General features: G+C 48.9%; 1 protein-coding gene across 8 annotated transcripts in view; it reads right to left on the reverse strand.

Annotated features, from left to right (window-relative positions):
* Positions 1-24035, reverse strand: part of ACACA (acetyl-CoA carboxylase alpha) — a 98409-nt gene that overhangs the window by 69679 nt on the left and 4695 nt on the right. For 6 of the 8 annotated variants that reach the window (XM_042026429.1, XM_042026427.1, XM_042026424.1 and 3 more), the window contains exons 4-25: positions 15214-15346; positions 14538-14676; positions 14189-14298; positions 13684-13765; positions 13187-13285; positions 12377-12483; positions 11554-11664; positions 11220-11429; positions 10547-10717; positions 9761-9922; positions 9355-9518; positions 8423-8573; positions 7844-7947; positions 7266-7347; positions 6749-6894; positions 5967-6117; positions 4616-4750; positions 4094-4240; positions 3697-3885; positions 3065-3165; positions 2861-2949; positions 1723-1847 (exon numbers count right to left, since the gene is read on the reverse strand). In XM_042026429.1, coding sequence (XP_041882363.1) covers positions 1723-1847; positions 2861-2949; positions 3065-3165; positions 3697-3885; positions 4094-4240; positions 4616-4750; positions 5967-6117; positions 6749-6894; positions 7266-7347; positions 7844-7947; positions 8423-8573; positions 9355-9518; positions 9761-9922; positions 10547-10717; positions 11220-11429; positions 11554-11664; positions 12377-12483; positions 13187-13285; positions 13684-13765; positions 14189-14298; positions 14538-14676; positions 15214-15346 — 2908 coding nt within the window. Of the gene's footprint in view, positions 1-1722; positions 1848-2860; positions 2950-3064; positions 3166-3696; positions 3886-4093; positions 4241-4615; positions 4751-5966; positions 6118-6748; positions 6895-7265; positions 7348-7843; positions 7948-8422; positions 8574-9354; positions 9519-9760; positions 9923-10546; positions 10718-11219; positions 11430-11553; positions 11665-12376; positions 12484-13186; positions 13286-13683; positions 13766-14188; positions 14299-14537; positions 14693-15213; positions 15347-17475; positions 17680-24035 lie in introns of those variants that run through there. The other 2 variants (XM_042026428.1, XM_042026430.1) reach the window with 2 other exon arrangements.

Consider the following 24035-nt stretch of genomic DNA (forward strand, 5'->3'; position numbering starts at 1 on the left):
ATTGACAAACCTGCCAGGGAAAATGAAGTAAAAACCAAAACCAGGTAATACAAAAGTCCCATAGAGTGACTAACTAAACAACAGCTCCACGAGATTCCAGAGCTCAACAGCTTTTCCCTCCCACTGCCCTTGATCCCTTTCTCTCCAGCCCCACTCAGGCATGATGGCACCTCTAGGAATGGTGACAAAGCTCTCCAGGGACACAGACCATACTCAAACCACTGAGAAAACATCTGAGCTCCAAACTCTGATTAGACTGCTGTCTCCTCCTGACGAGTCCTGGGCCACCAAACATGAGTGCGATTGTCCCCAAAGAAAGTTCTGTGCATTTATCCACTCCAGGACACTGAGGGGGTTCACAGTGAATAATTCAAGAACTGCCTTTGCTGGATTTCAAGCACAAACTCCTGGGTGTTGTTATGTTGCTGCTCCAGGGAACAGAAACGCGACAGGACACGAGACCCTGCCATGCCAGCAGCCATTCCATCCTGTTCAGGCCAGGACGTGCATAAGTTAAGCACAGAAAATGAACATACAACAACAAATCACACCATATTTCAACAGATGTATGAAAGATGAAGCAGTTCCCACCCTGCCTCCAGCGCCTGCTGGCTAAAAAAGGTGAATGATGGCAGCATAAGACCATTACTAAAGCCATCCTCAGAGCCCCTGGTTAATAATGGATTCCTGGGACACATCAATAACAGCCACACAGGCAGCGAGGCTGCCCTTGGAGGACAGACTTACCCCACCCCACACAAACAGCTTGGGCACCCATAAAACACCTCAGCCTTCACCGTGGTGACACCAAACGTGCCACGGGGATGTGAAGAGCCATGAGTGGGAAGGTGCTTCAAGTCCTGGCAAACTGGGAGGTTGGCCTTTACTTGTGCAGAAGTAAGTGGCAGTGGTGCTGGGAAGAATGACCCAACAGGAAGGACCAAGGAAACCTCTTTGAGGCTCTCTGAGGTCTCCCCACACGCCCCTCGCTCCCTCACATGGCCAACACCGAGAGCCAGCGAGGCACGGCCCACACGAGGTGACAAACCAGACCCAAACTTCCAGGCCCATTTTAGCAAGGAATCATGAGGATGACAACAACAAACTAAAGCCAGGCACTGGCTTTGCCTGCACTGATTGGCAAAGGCAGCAGCAAAGCCTCAGCCCAGCTCTCTGACAAGGGCTAACGCCTCGCCGGCACCCCCGTGTAATTACACACTTGAGTGACTGGACTCTGAAGAAAATTGAAGGCCTGAGCTGTGAACAGCTGCCATTTTCTCTCTCCATCACGCCAGCGTGATTACTTGAGAAATGAACAGCCCCGGCTCAAAGCTACTCCAGAATTCTCAGAGGAAATATGGCTCCGTGTTCAAATAATGAGATTCTTAAGGCAAGCGTTACTTACAATCACACCACACACCAAAAAGGGAAAGGGGGAGAAAAAAAGGGGGGAAAAGGAGAGCCAGAAAGAAAGAATGCCAGGGTCCTTACATCATCCTTACAGATGAGAATTTAAGAAACCCAGCCTCGGTCTAGGAAAATTATGACACTTTCTTTGCTTTGGGGAGTTATTTCGTGGATGGCTACTTTGGATGTATTTTTGGCAGTAACAGACAACATTATGTTTGTAAAATAAAAGACAAAAGAGAGAAAGAGAGAGAGAGAGAAGGAAAGAAAGAGAGAGAAAGAGGGAAAGAGAGAAAGCAAGCATCAGACACTTACAATGAGCATTGTAACCAGCAGGTTCTTCTTGGTGACCTGGGCATGGGAGAAGATGTAGTTCAGCACCGCGTTCATGTCACTCTTGTTCTCCTCCCGAAGGGTGAACACACACTTGTCATAGTGACCTGCAGGCAGAAATGCACATTTCTTTCCCAGTCTTCACACCTCTGTGGCAAGGAGTACAAGTTACTAGATGTGTCTTTATTTTTCTACATGTAGTTTTGGAGAATCTCCTTGGCTTGAAGGGAGCCGACAAGGAAGATGGAGAGAAACCATTTACAAGGGATGGAGTGACAGGACAAGGGGGAATGGCTTCACACTGACAGGCAGCAGGGTTAGATTGGATATTAGAAAAAAATTCCTCCCTGTGAGGGTGGGGATGCCCTGGCACAGAGTGCCCAGAGCAGCTGTGGCTGCTCCAGGATCCCTGGAAGTGCCCAAGGCCAGGCTGGACAGGACTTAGAGCAGCCTGGGATAGTGGAAGGTGTCCCTGCCCATGGCAAGGGTGGAATGAAATGAGCTTTAAGGTCCCTTTCACCCAAACCAGTCTGTCATTCTATGGTCCACATAATCAATTTGGGAAGAAAGCATTCCCACCATCACCTACTGCAAACTTTAATTCAAACATCCCACTCTTAATCAACAGCTCCAGCACCAAATGCCTCCTTTGTGAGCAATACTGAGAGAGGAATAGGGAGCTCAGACTTTCATTCAAATGACAACCAAAATGAAATAACAGCAAAAAGCCTTGCACCATCCTCTGCTTCCAGCAAATTGAAGTGGAAATGAATCTGCAGTACCATTAGGCTGGGGCAGGTAATGGAGCAGGACAAAAGAAGAGCGGAATCAGAACTACCTGTAAGAGCCAGAGCCTCGGAATCAGCCAGGGCTTCATTGCCATCTTGTGCCTGGATACAGCAGTGCAAGGCACTGATTTCACCTCTCAGCTTCAGCTGAGCTTTGGGGACAGAAGCTCCTCTACAAAACCCAGGCTGACTGCAAACCCTTAAAAGCAAGCCTGTGCAGCTCACCCTCAGCACAAAGTGAGAGCAAACCTTCTCCAAGGGCCCACGTGGACTTTCTGGGACCAAATATGACTCCTTCAGAAATCAAACCCTTGATGTGCTCAGGGACTCACCGTGCTGGAACTGAGTCTCCACCTTCAGGTACTGCCGGAGCAGGTCCATCACCACGGCCTTCATGTGGCCCCGAATCCCACTGCGGTACCTGCAGAGGCAAAGGCACCAAACCCAGCGCTGAGTGAGGCTGAATGCACACAGAACCCCTGCCACCCCTGCTGGGGGCAGCTCCTGTCCTGCAGGACCCCCTGGGAATGGCTGACCTCTGCACGAGCTGCACGATGCTCTGCGTGTTCATGAAGAAAACCTCGCGCTCCGACTTGCGGTTCAGGGTGGCTGCGTGGCTGTCCAGGATGTTGGCAATCTGAAAGGGAAAAGCACGTGACATCCCAGTCCTGGATGGGCTGGACAACCAGCAGAGACACACCACAGCCCCAGCAGACTCCAGCAAAGGAAGTTCATGACCTGCCAGTGACAAAAATCAATGCACGGTATCACAGGGTGGAGAAATCAGCTTCCAACATCTCCTTACCCAACCAGGCCTCCCTTGGCTGCAGTCATTGGTTTTTGAGCTAACACTGGCACCACAAATTGCACTCCAGCACATGTACCAGACAAAAAGCAAACAAATAAATGCCCACAAGGCCACTGCTAAGATTAAAGTGTTTCCAAAGTGCCTGTTTAAAGCTGTACTGAGCAGGGAACACGAACCCTTCAGCACAGGCCCAGGAGACAAGCCTTGAGGTGACACAGGCAAGTGTCTTTCACATGAAGACCCCGTGTTCAAACACACCTTTCAGGTTCAATTAAGCTCCATGTAATCTAAAGGAACTTTCTCTCTCCATGCCCCAACACAAACCAATTTTTATTCCTCCACAGAGGTGTGGTTGGTCACCTGTTGGCTGGGAAACTGGCAGAGGACCGAGGTGATGTTGCTGGCATACTGGGCCATCTCCTTCTTGATGGACTTCTCTACATTGGGTGGGATCCGTCCAGAAACGCTGGTCATGATGTCCTGAAGTTCCAGCAGGGGCAGAGATGGATCCCTCAGGGTCTTCATTAATCGCTCAACCCAGCCCTTCACCTAGAGAGAGACAAGACAGTGGGAAGACAAGCATGAAGAAGAGAATAAACAGCAAAAAGGATAAAAAGGAAAGGGGTGATGTCCAACATCCCATCTCATGGGTGCTGCCCTGACTCGGGGTCCTCTGGCTGTGGCAGAGAACTGCCCAACCCTGCCTTGAGCTGCAAGAACTTTGTGTTTTGGATCTGGAAGAAGCAGCCCCCAGTACCTTGCTGCTGAAGAAGGGCTCTGGCAGGCAGTACCCGTTCATCACGTTGACCAGGTTGTCCAGCACGTAGTGGAAGATGCGATGCAGTTTCTCGCCCCGCAGCGCCGTGCTCTGGATCTGGGGCAGGGTACCCGTGTGCAGCTCAGCCTGCAACAAGCAACAGCCTCACTGACCCTCCTGTGGGGCACCAGCCATGGGGAACAGCCAGCTGCCCTCCACTGGAGCCAAGGTTGAACTTGCAAGGATTCCCAGAGTGGGAAATGCACTTGGTTGAAAGATACATCCCCACAATATTACTGAGGTAAGCAGAGAGCAAGAATGGTAGATAAGCTTAGCCTGAATTAGAGAGAGAGAGAGGAATCTCAGTCCCAGTCCTCATCTGAGACAAACAAAAACAGTGAAGTGACAATTCCAGTACAATGCACAAATGGGAAACTGGTTCACTGGACCATCTCGTACCACTCTCAACATCACCCCCCTATTAAAATCCCACTGACATCTGTGCTTTCTGCAGCTCCTCACCTGCTGAACCCTGCTGGGATCATCCAGCTGGAGCTTGGCAATCACACAGCCTGGATCCAGGACAGCCCCTGGGCGTTTGACATAGTGGATGCAGCCCGATTCTCCTGCTGTTATCGTCATCACCATCTTCATCACCTGTAGCACGGAAAACAGGTCACACACTCAGCTCCATGTGCCCAGAATGGTTCTACTTTTGGGAGCCAGCAGCCAGTGTCCCACCACAGAGAGACCTGCATGAGCACCTCTGGCACTCAGGTGTTTCCAAAAACTTACAAGCACAGACATTGGGAATGAAACCCAGACACTAAAGGGAATGGGATAACAAAATAATTGGCCACAAAATAGTGTGGCAGGAACTTCAGGAACGTCACTGCCCACACTGCCTGAACCAAGAGGGACTCGGGAAGGTCCCACACTCAGCACAATGAACAAAGCAGACAATTTACTGCAGCATCCCAAAGGCTCCTCTCAAAGGCTACAGCCACACCTTCACTTCAAGCAGAGGGAACCAGGATCACTTTCTAGAGCCCTCAGACAGCTCTTCCCAGACAGAAATGCTTCCTTAGATCAACCATGGGAGCTTTGGAGCAGTAGGGTTGGGTATGGGGGAGCCAGTTTGGTTTTACCCTTGCTGTGCTCCACAGGGATTGTGTGGGTGGTTCCTTCTTAGCCATGACCTGTTGCAGTGCAAAAGCTCTTACATAAAACAGCTGGATCTCTGTCTTGATATTTTTCTCCTACACATTGTCCCCAACTGGTTTAATTGCCCCTCTGTCATCACACACCCTCCCCTCCCTCAAATCTGTTTTGAGCCACACACTCCTACACAACCCCTTGTGCTTTCCTCATGGAGATGCAGAAATTGCTCATCCTCCTCCTCGGTAAGAGTTAAGTAACTTGCCAGGGAGAAGGGAGGAGTGATACTTATTAACTTACGGGATCAACCCAATAAATGATCAGCTAATCAGAGAACTCTTAGTTTGTTACTTCATCCTGGCATGTAACTCTGTGTCAGTACTACAAGGAGAAGGCCTTCTTCACCACAGCTGGGTAACACACGGATCCCAGCTTCTCTGGAATCACAGGAAGGTGACAACCGTGGTCTCACTGCTGAGAAATTTTGCTCATCACTTGGTGCACAGTCATTAATTTCACTCAAACTTCAGCTGTTAAGTAATTTCTTCCCCACCTCATCACTCTCATTGATGATTCCTGCTTTAGTTCAGGTTAAAATTTGTAAATGAAATACTCTGAATTATCCCTCACGCTTACCTCCCAGCCCCAAAGCATCCAACATCCCTCCCCCTGAGCTTTTTCCTGGGCAGCCTGGGCAGTTCTCTGAGACTTTTACCTCAATTTCTGCGAAGCACTGGCCTGCAAACACGTGTCCCCCATCCTCCACCACATACTGGATCAGCTTCCCAGCGGAAGGCGAGCGCAGGATGGAGGGATCGTTCTCCTTCTCAAACACACAGGTCTTGTTCCCAATGGTGATGCGATACCTAGGGAAGAACAGGACAGGTCAGTGCAACAGAACTCCTTGGGGAAGGCATGGGAAGGGGAAAATCCAGTCTCCCTTTCCCTATTCTACTTCGAAACAAAACTAAAGGAGAACAGCTCAACCAACTCAGAGGCGGAGATTCAAACCCAGAAAGTTACCCAAATTCTTTGTCCTCCGGAACAGATCCATTAATTTTCCCAGAAGATAACACAGCAGAGGGGGCAGAGTTCACATTCCAGACCTGGGGATGCCCTTTACTGCCCTTACTGCTTATGATCCTTGCAGGGAATTTTGAGGGGATGCACTGAAACAGTACAACTTGTCTATTTCTAAGGCAGCTGAGGAGGATCAAGAATTTTAAAGACTCAGATTCTGGTTTTTTGGTTTTTACAATTCCAAAAGTCACTTTTAAGGACCAAGCAGAGGAATATGGACTCCACGTGGTGCACAGCCAGATCCTTCTTCTGACAGTAGCTAAGATCTGCTGTCCTAGAACTCACCCACAGTACATCTGGTAAACTCTTTCTAGGAGAGAACTCCATTCCCAGCTGATCTTTTGGGAAGCAGGAAGTTACAAATACACCTCCTTTTGGCTGTGTAAATGCTAAACATGAACCTGTACAGGTTGCTACCTGTCCACTTCCTCTTTCATGTAGGTGGTGTAGCTGCTGCCATCGTAGGAGAGGAGCAGCCCCCCGTCACTCAGGCGATGCACATCGACTTCCACACAGGAGCTGTTCATGATGACCACGTAGGAATTGGGAGACTGCCTGGTCACCTGCAAATCCACAAGAATGGGAATTATCCAGTGAATTGAACACAGCACTGAGTGCCTTGGTTGCCACAACTCCCAGAGTTTTCCAAGTTGGAAGTTTTGGTCAACCCCTAGTCATCTTTGCCTGTAACAACGTAATTTTCACCCTCCTCAGAGCAAGAGGCTGAAATGTTTACAGAGACTTGGCAGCGGAGCAACGTGAGGGGTGTTATCATAAAGGAGGCTGTGCCAATTTCTTCACCCACTAAAGCAGAGAAAATAAACCCTGCTCAGATGTAATTCCCTGTACAAATCTGTGCAAAGATTAGGCCAGAGCAGCACACACAGCCATGTCCAGCCCAGAGGCAGGAGGGTGGGTCAGTCCCACTCTGTACCTTCAGCACGTACTTCCGTCCCTCGTAGATGAGCTCCACGTCCACAGTGTTGAGCAGAGTGTGAGCAGGGAGGACTTGGCCCCTGGAAAGGGAAGTACAAAACAAAACTGATCTTCCACAAGCCACCAAAAGGCTACCAGGGGTCCAAAGAGATTCAGAGATGCGTGCAAGGCTTTGGGAAACACTAGCAGAGAGATGGGAGCAGGTTTTTAGAGTCTTGTCTTAGGAGAGACACAAATCAGTTTGACAAAGTCAAAGTCCCTCCAGCCACACAGGCCGGCTTTGCTCTCCTTTCCATTCACTTCTGGGTGATTCAAGACTCCCCAGTGCTGCCCTAGCAGCACACAGAGAAAGAACTCGGTGTTCCTGAGCCATTTCCTGGAGCTTCTGCTAGAAACCAGAGCAATCTGTGCAGACAGCAGGGGATATTTTGAGGAGATGCAGATACCTGCCAGTTTTCTCAGTGGATAAACAGCTCCCTGGGGCCAGGGAACAGTCAGCAGATAACAAGCCCTGAGCATTCCCAGACTGGACTTGTAAACCAGGAGTCATTACTAGAGAGGATCTGGCACTTTTACCTTTCCAGGGAGTGCAGGAAGTTGGAGATGCTGTTCCGGAGGCTCACGTCAGCCACGTGCAGAGCTCCACACACCACCCCCAGCATGGTGTCAGGCCTCTCAGCCTAAAACAGGGGACAGACACAGTCACACCTCCTCCAGCTTCAGCCCAAACTGAACACCCAGCTAGAAGAATCACCAGCCTCAGCTCTATTTTTGGTTCATGGCCAACCTCTCTTTAAAATTAAGCTGGTGTAGCAGCCATGTGAACTCTCCATAGAAGCCATTATTTCTGTAACTCCTTAAAACTACATTTTCTTCTGCCTGGATCAAATCTTGAGGTTCCAGCAACATTCCCACTGTTGTCTGTCCCAGATTCCAAACATAACACTGCTCTCAATGCTTTTCTGGACAACTCTAAGACCAGCTTTCCCCAACAGGGATGACGTGGGATTTCGATACATGTAAGAAGTAATGCCAGTGAAAATGTTTATTCATTAAGTGGACATTCACCACTCCTAAACCCCTTTGCACCAGCAGGCACCCAACCCCTTCCCCTGCTCATTCCCATCTGTGTTCCTGCAAGGGGAGCAGCTGCACCTGCACTTTCTCGGCGATGAGCCGGTCCAGCCAGCCCGTGTCGATGCGGTTCTGCTGGAAGCTCTCTGTCTCCAGCAGTTTAATCAAGTATTCCACAGTGGTTCTGAAGTCCCCTCGGATGGACAGCTCCTTCAGAGCCACCACCATGTTTCTGGAAGGGGAAAGAAGCCCTGTTATCTATCCCATAGTAATGGTAGCAGGCAAGCCGGCAGCTCCAGACAGAAAAGCATCTGAAGGACAGAGCAGAAGAGCACAGGCACTGGAGCAGAATCCTGCAGGAATGTTTGGGAATGGGACATTGATTTCCTTCAGCCTGCTGCTGCTGTGAAGAAGAGCAGCTCAGTGGGATCAGGAGTTGCCCCTGCTATCTTCACCCAGGCCCCTACCACATGTCAGGGGTGTACAACAGACAGACAGACGTGGTGTCCACCCCACCCAGAGTGGAACTGGGGAAAGGCTCTGGATGAAAAACGTGGATGACAGGTCAGACAGGTCATCTGGCCTTAGGACCAGATGCTTTAAAATCCCACACCACAGAGGACACTCCATGGTTTACAAACCATCCTGAAGCATTGGTAAGTCAGGTTAGCAATGTTTTTCCTGTTGGAAGCCTTCACCTGGATGCTTTAAAGAGGGACTTTCACACTGTGGTAGCTGTATCATACCCCAGCAGCAGGTGTACAGGGCAGGGATGAAACAGAAAGGAAAAAAAAAGAAAATTAAGCAAGAAGTGCAGAAATGTAGGTGCAACACAGTGGAATTGCAAAGCAAGACAGGATGAGAAGCCTGACCACGAAATGGCAAACTAGATAAAGACAGGGAAATTTCTCTTAAAACTCCTAGAGGTAAGGAGCCTTGTTTTGCCATGGCACTTTGGATCAAAGAAGACAAACCCAAGCGATTCCCAAGGCTCTCCCACATCTCTGACTTACGAGATGGCTTCTTCACGGTTCTCTCCCCAGGAGAAGCAGTGACCAAACTGGGAATCAGCAAATTCATGGAGGCCTCCTGCAGCAGCAACACTGAAATAGCCCCAGACGTTCTTATTGCTGCGGAAATTCAGCTCCTGAACCGTGCCAGAACTGGGCTTAAATCCCTGCAAAGACAGACAGACACTGCTCTACACCCTAAAGAAAAGGCGAATAATCCAGAATTAGGGTTCTGAAGGCTTTGAGAACACCTCTTTGTGCTGTAAAACTAGTTCAGGCTGTGTCTAAGCAGAGTCTAAGTTAGGTAAGGGAAGAATCTTTTAAATTTGCTGCCAAAACTTGCAGCAGCAGCAGGGGCTGAGCCTGTAAAGCCCACGGTGAGCAGCAAGCACAGAAGTTGAAGCCTCACCTCGTCAGGATTCTCACTGGTGATCCGGGCAGCGATGACGTGGCCACGGGGACTGGGGACATGGGCTGAGTTCTCAAAATCAATGGTTGTGTCTCCCCATGGAGAAACTCCATACATCATTCGGATATCCTTGATCCTGTGCAGGGGGACCCCCATGGCAATCTAAGGAGGAAAAAAAAAAGTATTCAAAAAACCCCACCACTAAGTTTCTCTCCTCACAGACTCGAACATTCCCATTTCCCAGGACAACTGAGCTCAGTGTAATATCCACCTTAAGCCCTTCAGCCAGTATTTTCCATTGACTGATTGAGGCTCCAGGGAAAGCTGACAGTGCCAGGTCAGCTGAGGATGGGCACGCATTAGGCCTGTTAAAAATATACTGAGGTCCCAGTGAGACAGAAGGGCCCTAATTGTTTATAGGAAACTGTGGAATTTTGCAATTAGAAACTGTGGGGAGAGTAACCTGCAGAACCAGCTGCAGGCTGCATCCTCATGCAGCAAAATCCCACTTGTCCTGTTCATTGGGGCCTTTCTATAGATAGAGTTCAAAAAGGAAGTAGAAAAGCACACAGAGCCTTAATGAGGTGCAAGGGGACTGTGGCATCCACCCACTGCTGCAAAGTTGGGGGCCAGGAGTTTGGGGGGACACACAAGGGACTGACAAGCCACAGCACATCCAACAGCAGCTCTCTACACGATCTCTGAGGGATGCTCTCGTGGCTTTGGGGAACTTCAAACAACTGCTGAACCTACTGAAAGATGAGAAATTCAATTTTCTGTGCTCACCTGGAGCTGCGCTGCTGGCAGGTTGACATCTGCCACCATCTCCGTGCAGGGATGCTCCACCTGCAGGCGTGGGTTCAGCTCCAGGAAGTAGAAGCTGCCATCCTGGCTGTACAGGTATTCCACAGTGCCTGCACTCACGTATCCCACCATTTTGGCAAGCTTCACTGCACACTGGGACACGGGAAAAAGGAATATTTCATTGCCAGTTACCTGTGCTCTCTCTGTTCATCCACCACACCCACTTCCGATTTTTGCTGGCATTCTGAAGCATCCAAAAACTGCTCAGAGAAAAGCCCGTGGCACAGGAATTTTGATTCCCAAGCCATTCAATTTACAGTTTACAGAAGGCAGAGTTTGAAGCAAATATTTGCAACACTCATCATTAGGCAACTCCTACAACTCCTGCAGCTTGCCTTTAATATGGTAACACACATTTAAAACACACTTCCCTCCCCTTTTTGGAGGGCACATAGCTTAGAAGGGAGCTCTGGGGAGACTCACTGTGGAAATGTGAGTGGCTGCCCACACTAAGCAGTTCGAGACACACAACCCTATATTGCTCCTTTAAAACATTCAACAATGCAAAACCCTGGGTGATGTAAAATAAAAATACAAAGCCCTGCCTGTCTCTGGAGCTCGGCCAGGGGAAGGGAAGCTGCAGAGCCACTCTCACCTGTTCCATGTGCTCAAACACTGCTGAGGTTGCAATAGAGGCTGGAGCTTCCTCGATGATCTTCTGGTGCCGGCGCTGCACGGAGCAGTCCCGGCCGAAGAGGGAGATGGCATTGCCATACTGGTCTGCCAGGATCTGCACCTCCAGGTGCCTGGACTGCTTGGCCAGCCTCATCACAAAGATGGGAGAGCCTGGGACTTCAGTTTGAACCTACAGCAGGGATAGAATGAACAGGCAGAGCATCTTTTGTAAGATCTATTATCGACAGAATGTCTCAGAACCACCCAGCCCGAACATTTAGAACAAGGCAGCACCAACCAGTGGGAAAAGTCACCTGTCTGAACAGACTGGGGAAGTCATCTGCATTGTTAACTTTCCTGATTCCTTTCCCTCCTCCTCCTTCAGAAGCCTTGATCATGACAGGGTAGCCAACCTCCTCAGCAGCCTGGCAAAATGGGCAGAACAACAGGGTAAGTACAAAAAGGCAGCAGAATCCAGTGAAAGGATCATTATTTCCCCACTGATTCACATCCAAGCCTCCATGTCTGACTCTATTTAACAATCAATGGGATAGAAACCAAATATCCCAGCTGGAGAGGGTGCCTGTAGATGGAAAAATCAGCAGGGATTTTGTGATTACAGAGAACTCTGACCTCTCCGAGTGACCACAAAATCTTTTGTCAGTGCTTCAATGCCATTAAATCTACGAACTCACAGAAAAGCTTTTGTATAATACAGAAAATCATTAAGCTGGCAAACATGGAAAAGTCACACACTCCACTCCTGCTCTTCACAAAGAAAAACTCCCAATCCTGTATTGTGCCAGGAATATTTCTTATTCTAAAAATCTTCCTCAAGGAGAAACTTAAAAGACAGAGTCAAGTGTGAGGTTGTGGGTCTTTATTAAAAACACCTTCTTCCTGCACTGAACAAAAACTAGATGACAGCTTTTAATGCAACACAACTTTGGTCCCATATCGTGCCTCTGCCTGCTAATCCTCACCTAATTCTGCAGGCTGGGGCCAAAGACATGTGAATGATCACTTCCCAATTTCCAAGACCCAGCTCTGGGGCTGCAGTCTGGTTCCAGTTTGTGCTCCCATGAGGAGAAAGCTCAACCCAGCTCTCTGACCCCTCAAAGAGCTCCCCAGACCCACCCGCAGTCCATCGTCCGCGTCCTTCACGTAGCCCTTCTCGTAGAGCTCCTGAGGAACATTCAGGATTCGCTTCTGGAGATCATTTTCCTGCCAGTCCACTCGAAGACCTGAAACACAAACATCACCCTCTGAGCTCCTTGTGCTGCCAGGCTGTGAGAAGCCACGTGCAGGACAGGGGTGACAAAAGGAACCAGGCTGGGAGCACGTAGAGAAGGGAGAATGCAGAATGTAAACAGACATTCCTGATTTCTGGGGAGCAAGTGTTTTCATCCAACCCATTATCTCCTCCTCCATTTATCTGTGAGAAGCAGGTTATTTATAGTGTTTTGAAACTGCAGAGGGCTTCCAAGGAAGTAGAGAATGGGCTCCAAGACTACACAGAATCATGGAATGCTTTGGGTTGGAAGGGACTTTAAAGATCATCTTGTTCCAAGGCCCTGCCATGGGCAGGAACACCTTCCATTAGAGCAGGAGTCTCCAAGCCCCGGGTGTACCAGGTGAGCCTGTGAGCATCAGCTGCACTCTAGGAAACAGCCTCTTCCATGTTTCCTCACTTCTCCTCCCAACCCCTCCTCCCTGTCCTCCTCTGCGTGCTGCCAGCTTCTCCCACCATCTCCATGCTCATTCCATCATGAATGGAATTGCTTCCAAGGCATCTCACTGGTGTGGTGGGCAAACAGCACTAATGTGAAACCCAGAACAGATGGAACATCTCCTGGAACACACTTTTGAGCATGGAGCTTCTTAAAAATTAGACATGTTGAAGGAAAAAAAGATTAGCATGATCTTGATAAACAATTTCCTTCTTACCACTGCCACTCCAAGGAAGAGTTGGAATGCCAGCAGTCTGAGCCACAATGGAAGAAGCAATTTTATCTCCTAAAGCCCACATGGCTTGGCTGGGAGGACCTGCAAAGAGCAAAGACAATGCATGAGAGAGACACAAGGGATATCAGACATTAGGGCAATGTCCAGAAGTCTGATTCGGGAAGAACTCCACTCTTCCCATAAAACTGAACCCTCTTCAAATGAGAACAGGGACATTCAGCTTTGAATGAAAGCTGAATCAATCTTGAAACAATCTCGTTCAACAGGAATCTTTTCTGCCTTTTTATCTCAACATTAAAGGCTATTTTGGAGAACTTTCCCCTTCTTCCATACAAGAACTACTGCAAAGAACAGATAATCCATCTTGCACTGCAGACCATTCCTCATGGCTCTCTCTTGGACTCAGGATTTTCTACCTCCCTAAACACCCCCATCTTCAGACAAGGACTAGACATTACATGAGCAGTCCATCTCCTCACCCATGAAAGCAATCCCATTTTTGTGGAGAAGTTCTGGCAGTTTTGGGTTCTCTGATGCATGGCCCCAGCCAGCCCACACAGCCTGCAGGAGAAAAGAACACAGTTTGCTCTTTGTTTGAATAAAACAAGCAAGTGAGCAGAAACAGACACATGCAAACACTCCATGTCTTTTTTTTTCCTCACGGAAAACAGCCTCAGAACACCCAGGAGCCAGAGCAGCCTCTGAGCTACAGGGTGTGCTGAGCTAAAAGGATGACTTGCACCTTGCAGACGAGTGCAAGCAGGCTGCTGCAGCAACCTGCTGAGGAGGAGCTGGGTGTAGGGAAGTACAGAACCTCCCTGTCCTGCAGATATTCATCCTGGGACAGCCACTGCACTGTCACACGTTTTGCCTTTGGGTGCTAGTACAGGTCTGGAATTTCAGTTTCTTTGTCCTGCCTTGTTCCCCAGGCACAACTCCCTACTGAAGGAGAGAAGATTGCTCAGTGTCGGTGACACTTCTCACCTGCACTGGAATCCTCTTGGCAATATCGAGGATGAGCTCCACGTTTGCATAGTTGTTGTTGTTGGGTCCTCCTGGGACGGGCACGTAGTGATCTGCCATTTTAATGTACTCTGCAAACACAGACAAAGTCCCATTTAGGCTGCAAATCTAACAACAGACTTGGTCTAAAATCCTCCTTTTCCCCAGGCTGAGCCCCCCCAGCCTGCTCCTCACAGGGCTGACTCTCTGGGAAGCGCTGATCTGCTCCAGAACATCCCATTACTGACAGATCAGGTGGACACTCCACTTCCTGCATCCCTAGGGCTGTGCAAGGAGGAGGCTGTGACCCTTCCCCAGCTCTCCAACTCACCTGCATTGGCTTTCAGGTCCTCAGGAGTGACCATGACCACGAACCTGATGGCTCTCTCATTGCGGAACATCTCGTAGGACCAGCGCCGGATGGACCTCATGCACTTCACTGCTGCAATGCCATTATTTGCTATCAGGACCTGGGTGCATTAGAAGCTAGGATGAAATAGAGTCTAAATAGCACAAAACAATAAACAATCACGAAAGCAGGTTTTTACCCCTGCAGACTCCTTGCCCAGTTTTGGGCTGTGCCGTTTCATCCAGTTCGTGGCCCATCTGTCAATTCAGAGAGCAGCTCTTGTTTCACCATAAAATTTTAATGTGTTATGCCTTGGTTGGATTAAAGAGCAGAAGGACTCAAATCAAATCATTATTTATTTTTAAATACATTTCTTAATGTTTTTCCAGTCTACTTTTGTTATATCAGTCTATAAATCCTTCTGCATCAGCAGAAGTGTTCTGGCTCGCTCACATTTTTTTCCTCACTACATTAAGCTAAAATAACACGATGTTTATTTATCACATAGAAAAAGGAAACACAATGATTCCAGGCAGAAATACAATTTCCAGGCTCAGGAATATCAGTAATTTGATACCTGCAGTGTACAGCCTTACAGAGAGACAAGTCACAGCTCCGGAGAGGAGCTGTAATATGCTAAAAAAGGTCAGGAATTTACCTTTTCAATGACTTTATTCCCTCCAAAACGAGTAACAAATTCTGCTGGAGAAGCCACGGTGAAATCCCGCTGCACATCCACCTTCTTCCTGTCCCGACCTTGCTTGACAAGGTGCAAACCAGACATGCTGGGCCTGAGGAAATGGGGGCAGACAGAAACAACCTGTCAGTGCAGCTGCACACCAGTAAAAGAAAGGTGTGAATAATTTGGAAGTTCTCTTTGACCACATTCCCCAAGCAGACAACCAGAATCCCTCCTTGCCTCCAGACCCACATGGCCTGGTCCTCAGTTTTACATGGATGACTCCTTTTGAACTACTTTTCAGTTATTTCCATGCAAAATCCAGGTTATCTGGAAAAATTCCAGCTATGCCACAATATAAATAGGTAAAAATACGTTGCTGCCCCATGCAGAACAACGATGCTCCACCAGATTGCTTTCAATCCATCTAGAGAAGCTGGAAACAGCAGTGATTTCTGGATTTGGCAAAACAAGCTCCAAAGATCAGACTCCGTAAGGAAATCCTCTTGGGAAGCACAGCAAATTTATCTGCAGGTGCAAGTGAGAGACTCAGACTGGCTACGGAAATCATTTTCCAAGAGTTTTCCACTACCCAGTCTTCAATATCTTCCTCAAAAGCTCTGAGAGCCAGAGGACAAATTAATCACGTTACTCCCACTGCAAACACAGAAAGCCAATTTTGTGCCTGCCAAGACCAACCCCGTGTCCTGCCACAGCCCTTCTGTGTGGGAATGGCACAGTCACTTCCCCTCCTCCTGCTTCAGCTTCCACAGCAACAACACAGGGATAGATCACCCTTTGGCTTTGATTTGCTGAAGTTTACAAAGCTGAAACTGTGAGAGGAAATTCCACGGGAAAGCACAGAGCTGCTCCTCACCCCCAGTGTCTGCCATGGTGCAGCACGACTGGGAATTAATGAGACACTTTTGATTTCACAGGCCCTGAAGCTTTGCCTCTCTGCTCACCCCACAGCTTACTTGTTTTTCCTGTGTTTACTCTGCTTTCACTAAGTTTCTCTCCCCAGGAACACGGGGAAGCCCTTACCCTGCCACTGGCAGGATCACAGAACCCTTCTGTAGGAGTGAAGATTGGGAAGCTCAGCTCAGAGCTTTAGAAAGCCCCCAGAGCACCAAGGGGTCGGTGCCAGTCACTGGCAGATCTGTGCCCAGCAGCTCTCTGGGTGGAACCTCTGGCCTAATCAGCTGCTGAACGGCTGCTCCATTGAGTAATTCCACTGGGAAGTGGGATGGACACAGAAATGGCTGGCGTAACTTAGAGAAGAGCAGGGAGCTGACACCCAGAGGAAGGCAAAGAATAAGCTCTGTGTGCACAGGTTCACCCCCTTGTACTTTCCCTTCTTCCAGACATTGTCACTGAACTTAGAACGTGTCCCTGTGAGCAAAAGTTCACATGCTCCTGTGAGCTCAGCCTGGGAATACAAGGATAGGAGCCAATAGGCAAGAAAGAGAGCAAATGCGTAGTTAAGGTTGAATTTCTACTAAATTTGTGCATTTAGAAGGTCCAGAGTCTTCTTGGCAAGGAAGGAGCAGAGCCCAAGGAGTGAGAGAGGTTTATGCATTGCAGGTTTATTGAGAGCACTCTCAACAAAAAGAGGGAGATAAAAATCCTGAGGTGAGAATTTGTGAACACGTTCAAATATGAAGTGTCCCACCAAGAAGTTACTACACACAAAGATACTGCTACAGGCAAAATGTCAACAGAGCCTGAGATTCATCATCCAGAAAGCAACAAACACCTGTTTATAAACAAGTACAGTTTGATTTGTGAGCATACCAAGAACATTAAGCTTATTTATCAATAATCACAGGCTGCACATTGTAATCAAAACAGAAGAGTTGGGGGTTTTTTGCAGGGTAAAATGCTGGGCAGCAAGGAAGACAGCACAGAGCTTTAAACAAAACAGAATAAATGCTGAGTTAGTGACTGTCATCCTTACCAACCACATGCTCACAACTGCCACATTTTGTGATGGAGGAATTTTCAAAATGCCTTTCCATCCTTCAGAGCTCACAGTGGGTAGAAGTTGTGCAGAACCTCCAACTTGAACAACCCTGATCCCCCAGCTGAGCTGCATCCTGGCATCTTTGTCCAGAGGCTGCATGCACGGAGAGCCCACAGGCTCTGTGAGGCTCCAGAGGATAAAATGAACACCAAAAGCTCAGTGAGCATCTCCAGCACAGAGCCCAGGCAGGAGGAGACAGGCATGTCTGTGATTCTTACCTTTGCAGCATGTGGTACCTCATCTCCTGACTCTGCTCTGCAGAATCCTCCATGCTGAGCGCAGGAATTAATGGATTTCAGGCTCCCTTACGGCTCCTCTCTGCAGTCGCAGCTCTTAGATTTTGCCAATTCTGCAGCTCAAGGAGAAGCTGCAAAGAGCCTCATGCGATTTCTCCTTCAAGCAGAGGCACTTCCTGACTGCCCCAAATCTCTTAACCTTTCTCCCTGGCTCCCCCCACGGCCGTGTCACCCTTCCCGTGACGCAGCAGGGAGGGGGACCAGCCTCCCTCCCGTCACTCGGAGGAGAGCAGATGATCAGGAGAGGGAGAGGAGCAGCCACAGGTTACGTAACGAGCTTTAACGCTGGCCCCGGCTGCACAGCGGCTGCTCCGAGCCACGGGAACCCCAGGATGAGCTCCCGAACTGGGGGCACACTGGGAACGGGGTGCACAGCTCCCCACATCCTCCTCCAGCATCCACAGGGATGCAGCACCCACAGGGATTCTGCTCCAGCAGCAGGTGAGCACGTCCCCAGCCGCGGGCTCTGCCAGGGCTCTGCGACCCCACGAATTCAATCCATTTGTAGGATTTAATCTAGGGTTTTCAGGAGGGGTGGGGAGGTGACAGGGACAGCGTTTCCAGGGCTGCGGAGAGGAATGTCAGAGGCAGCTTGTGCAGGCATGCAGACACAGTGTGACAGAGCTGGCAGATCAAACCAGACACCAGCCTGGGAGCTGGGAGACCCTGGACACGTCACTTCAGTTTTCTGTGCCTGTTTCCCACCTATAAGATGGAGATGAGATCACTCCACGTGCTGGAAGAATAAATATCCTCACAAGCAAAGTGCTACAGCATGGCAGGGTCCAGTAACATCACTGGAGGAAGGAATAATGTTTACTCAGTACCAGAATAATGGAACATCCCGAGCTGGAAGGGACCCACAAGGATTATCAAAGTCCAGCTCCTGGCCCTGCACACACAAAGACATAAATTTCAAATTTGGGGGTAGAGACAGGATAAGGAAGGGCAGTGACTCCAGCAGTGCCCTGATGGTAAAACCTGTACCAGAACTAGGCACAGCAGCTGAAAATTTTTTAATTTGGGGATATTTGGGTCTGTCCTGGCATAGGGCCACAGCCAGGCAGCACAGCTTTGATTTGGGGCACAGAATCCCAAAATGCAGCCAGCCACGAGGGGATCACTCAAAAAAGGAACAAGTGTCCAGGGGAGAAGCACCACGTGAACCTGGTGACGGGAGGTAACCTCCCTGCGGGGCCAGGGGGCTGAGGCCAGGACAGGTGACATGGTGACACGGTGAGGACAGCAGCAGGGCCATGTGCTGCCAGCTCCAGGCACATCCAGGGACCGGGAGGGAACAGGGACAGCGACACTCTGCCACACAAACCTCACCAGAGCCAAGAGATCCCAGGGAGAGAGCGGAGTTTAACAAACAGGAGCACCCCAACGTGATGGATCTGCCCCAGAACTCAATGCCTTCCACTTGCCAGCCTTTATTCCTGTTGGAAGAGCAACTCAAACTGCCCAATCATCAGGTACCCCACAAATCCCCCATTTAATTAATTCCTAAAAACCCCACCCGCAGCCCCCAATCCAAGCAGGTTCTGCCTGTTGGGGCTGCAAGGAAACAAATCTACAGACAGCTTGATGCAGCACTGTTAAAAATATTCCCTGTGCCTTCCATCAGCTGAATCCACTGCTGTGAGATAAATGGCCACGATTTGCTGCTGGAGGAGCAAACCCAGAGGAGCAGCTTCGGCATTGGTTAAAAATACTCATTTCTGCCAGCTGAATTCGCTGCTGGGAAATCAATGGCCACGATTTGCTGCAGCATCCCTACAGAAATAAGCTCCACCAGGATGTGTCACTGACTCAGGGCTGCCCATCCAACACACACACGCTGCACAAAGCCCATTTCCTGCAGGCAGTGCTCCTCAAACCCCGCTACCCCAGGGAATCCACCCCCTCCTCGGCGCCCAGGCCGCTGTCAGACAAAGGGAAAGGCTGCACCTGCTCCTCTCTTGCAGCCTCCAAGGAAAAACCATTCCTTCGGGACACGTACCTGAGGCACATCCCAGCCAGGAGCCGGCACTGATCCCAGCACTGCCACATGCCAGGGGCTCTGGGTGACGTCGCCGTGTATTCCAAAGGCAGGGATGCATGAGCTGCCTGGTGTGGAAGGCAGCCTGGAGCAGACTGCAGCACACACACACACACTCTCTCCCCAGAGAAAGGGCTGGGGATTGTTTCCCTCTGGATCTGGCCTGGGAAGGGTGTGGAAAGGGCAGCTCTCCCCATCCATTTGGGCTCTATGTTTTGTAAATACGATGAGAACACGTATTCGATCCGGGTGATAAGACTCAGGCAGCTGAAGCCTCCCTGAAATCTGCTCCACTTTTAGCTCTGCCCTTGCATCCTATTTCACAGGAAGGCAGAGGGAAGGAACAAGCAGAAATGCTGTCCAGCAAGGGATGCAGAATTCCACAGCTGGAATAAATGGTTCCCCATGCCTCAGGTAACAGGCACTGGAGTCAAAGACAGTTCTGCCCATGTTTTAAAGAGCCAGAATTGGCTTGAACACAGACTCTGTCAAAACCAGGGCTTCACCTAGAGATCAAAACAAATGAAACTTGACTCAGCTCTGAGAATGAATTGAGCCTCAGGATTTCAGGAAATTAAATACAGGATGCAGCACAGAAAAAAACCAGCCCTCTCTGGTAGATAACTTCTGTTCCATGCTAACACAGAATTCCAGCATCAGTCCAGGCAGGTCCTTGGCCTAAAGCAGGAATTTTTACAGAGCCCCAATGGTTTGCCAGGATTCCTCCCAAATAACCAAGTGCCAACAGTTTTCCAGGCATTCCTTTTGCTAACCACACACCTGGCTGTTTCTCTGCCGTGCCGGATGCATTCGGAATTGGACTGTTCTCAGGGTTCACCACCCAAATCACTGAGGTTCCTTCCAAGTGCAAAAGCAACACCCTAACACTCAAAATACCCAGTGAACCCAAACATCAATCCAAATAAACAGCCAAGTTTAAATCAAATTGATATCCATACTCCAGTTCCTAAACCCACAAAGTACCGAGAGAGCTTTACTTTTACATCCTCGTGAAGTACAAAATTCCACGCGTTCCTGGAGCAGCAACCAGCCCCACACTCTCCAGGTCAAGCCCTGGCACCAAGATAAAAGTGAACAACAACAACAACAATAGCACAAGATAGTTCTGCACCAGAGAGTGGAGCAGAGTTGAAGTCCCTGGCAGGGAGCCCTGCCGTGCTCTTTGACAAAGTTCAAGCGTTGAACAGATCTGATCTGCAGGAACACGAGAATGGACCTTTTTAAACCAGAGTTAGGGGGTAGGTGGGGGAGTTTCACATTAAATTTACCCAAAGTAAGAGATTTGTTATCTTTCAGTTAAAAGGATGTGGGAGACATTGTCACGCTGTGTTATCTCAACCAGGGAATCTCTGCAAAATCTCCCAACAAATGACCGAATTTAGAGAGGACTTTTCCTCTGTTAACTGGGGTTAAAAGGAGTGAAACAACACCAAAATAAGAATACAGCTTCTGAGAGGTATGCAGAGGAGAAATCTTTACAGTGTGTTCGTTCAGGAAGCAGAGCAGCTTTCAGAGAAGGAAGGAGCTGGAATTCCCACTCATGCACAGCCATGAGTCCAAACCACCTCCTCTTCTTTCAACAGAGAGAGGAGGAAACTAACTTTTCCCTCCAGGTGGACGAAGTTCCTGGCCTTAAGCAGAAGGAGGGCAGGTTTAGATTAGAAATCAGGCAGAAATTCTTCCCTGTGAGGGTGCTGGGGGCCTGGCACAGGGTGCCCAGAGAAGCTGTGGCTGCCCCATCCCTGGAAGCGTCCGAGGCCAGGTTGGGATAGAGAAAGGTGTTCCTTCCACACAAATCACCCTACACAGAACCCTCAGCAGCAGAGGCAGAGGCAGAGGAGGATCAGGCCCCACAGCAGGACCCTGCAGACAGCCTGGAGCAGCGAGGACTCCATGCAGCAAAGGAGAAATCCTTTGTGGAGCAGCCCTGGAGGCGGCAGCAGCCCCGCAGACCCCACAGCACATTTGTACCTCCCTGCCCACAGCTGGGGTGAAACCACAGCAGCACCAATGATTTCACAGGATCAATGCTGCACAGTGCAACCTCCCAGCCACAAACTGCTGGGCTGGAAAGGAGTTTTTTTAGATTCAGAAGAGGCTCAAAAGGATCTTTCATTACGTTCAGGACTCTATGCAGTCACTCTAGGGCTGGTTTCTGAGCAGGCATCTTGTCCCAGTGCCAGGCTGGGCACACTCAACCACTACTGTCCAGGCTAAAATTGAGGCATTTGTCCAAATTTCCTTTAGTAGATGATTAGTTCTGCTTAAGCATCTCCATAACTTACTGAGACAACACACTGAGAAGTCCAACCAGTGTTAGGAGCAAAGGGATAAACTCTGTGGGCTTCATATGAGATAACAGCTGAACTCCATCCAAAAATTTGGCTTTCAGCTGATACAAGTGGATTGTCAGGTGACTCTGTACACCCATGTCATTGCTTATGAAACCAGAGCCCTGATGTACAAACACCAGAAGACATCCAGGTTTTGTTCTATTTTAAACAAGAATTTGATACAAGATACCGTCTTGGAAGCTAGAAATTAAATTTAGCAGTAATCAAGAACAATTTATTAAACAAAACAGACAGGCCCAAAGTACTTTCCAAGTGGCATTTAGGGAGGAGTTACTGAATCCACCACCAAAACTTCAGAAAGGAGCATAGCAACTCTTTAACAGCTCACGACAATAGGAGGAAAACTGTATCCTAGCGGGACTGGTTGGAAGTGCTGATGGAAACTTTTGAACCCAGAGACAACACAGACAATAAAAAGGAAAAAATGGCATGCTTGGTTTTATTATTAAAGGTGCAAAATGCAGCAAAGACCCTCTGAACACCCACTCTGTGTGGTTACTGTCCCCACACACCAGTTTTTAAGCGCCGATGTTCCACACAGCAATTCAAGGTTCATTCTCAGAGCGTGGCTTTCTCAACCCTCCAGAGCAGCAGCCAGCTGGCACAGCTGAAGGTCTCCATGGATCTCCAGCAGCAGGAGAGCCCATAGTGCACAACCTGTCCCAGCAAGAGTGTTTTTACCAAGAGCATAAACACCTCACAAGATCGATAAGGTGCCCTCACAAACCCTTTGGCAGCTGAGTAAATCCTGCGTTTTAATCGTAATTGTTCCCTGAGAACTCCTCTGCAGCAAAGCCCCTCACCTCAAACACAAGCCATCTCTGTTTTTATCCTGTGGGAAAATAACCAGCAAACAGAAAGATTTTTTGGCAACTTCTTCCAAAAGATATGCTCCCTTGGACCTGCACCTTGCGTGACCCGCTGGCCAAAGTGTACAGAGCTCCCTGCGAATTTACCTTCATCACTTCACCAAGTGTGGTACCTTTGTGATCACCAAAAGGAAGCTGGAAGCAAGACACCTCTGTTCCATTAACTGACTGTCACAGAGTGACTCCAGGCAAGTTGTTGAACTTGTCTTTGCTGTTGTCTTTGTCTCAGTTTCTCCATCTGTAAACATGATTTAGAAATCGTCTGATGAAAGGGACAACCATCCTGAAAAGTATTTCAACTCATCTGAGTTTATCTTAGAAAAACAGCCTATAATGCTGTAACTTTTTTATTTGAATTGGCATTTCTCTCCAATTTAACTCAAAAGTCAAGTGCTCCCCAAAGTGACTGCCAAAGTAAGCAGGTTACAACAGAGGTGCCCAAGGTTGCACACCTATTGCACTGAGGTTCTCTGGTGCCAGGCACTGTCCTGGAAGTTTCTTGCTCTGCTGTTGTCCATTCATACACTCGTGGTTAGGTGCTCATCCAATTTCTTCTGTTCCTAATATATAGTTACAGTTTCCTGCTTCAAAATTACCTTTTGTGCTGCCAAACCATGACAACTGGCAGGCTCTGGAAAGGTAACCCTCTGTAAATTTGCTTTAAGGTTTTACATCAGTTGTGCAAGTGCCAGCTGGCTGAACATGCCCAGCAGCCTGACCATGACAGCACTGTCAAGTACAGACCAGCGTCCCCCTTCTGCCCCAACCTGAGGGGTTTGGTTCTGTGTGTTCCCAGAGGCTTCTCCCTGAAGGGGGAAGGGAACCACCAAAAAAAGGAGAGATTACAATTCCTTAATCTGCACAAGCAAAGAAACCAGTAAAACACAACAACAAGGATTAGCTGGTTGTGTGAATATCTACTGCTGGTCAGTAAATCTTTCTGCAATCAAGCATTCCTTCAAAAGCAACAAAGCAAAGGTAGTGGGGGATTATCCAGTAGAAACTGGAGTGGGATTTACACTGTCCTGGGTGTTCCTGGAAAGGGATGGCACAGGCAGAAAGAGCAGACCTCCTGGAATAGGGCAAACAAATGAAGGACACGTGGGAGAGTGACTGACCAAGAAGCTGTGATCTGTACGTGAAAAGTGCCCAGAGTACAACAGGAAAATCCAACAGGCACATCCCACGAGTGGAATG

Source organism: Corvus kubaryi, unplaced genomic scaffold, assembly GCF_017639235.1.
Source record: "Corvus kubaryi isolate FWS band 111438036 unplaced genomic scaffold, C.kubaryi_AGA036_p1.0 37284, whole genome shotgun sequence".
NCBI classification, from domain to species: Eukaryota; Metazoa; Chordata; class Aves; order Passeriformes; family Corvidae; genus Corvus; species Corvus kubaryi.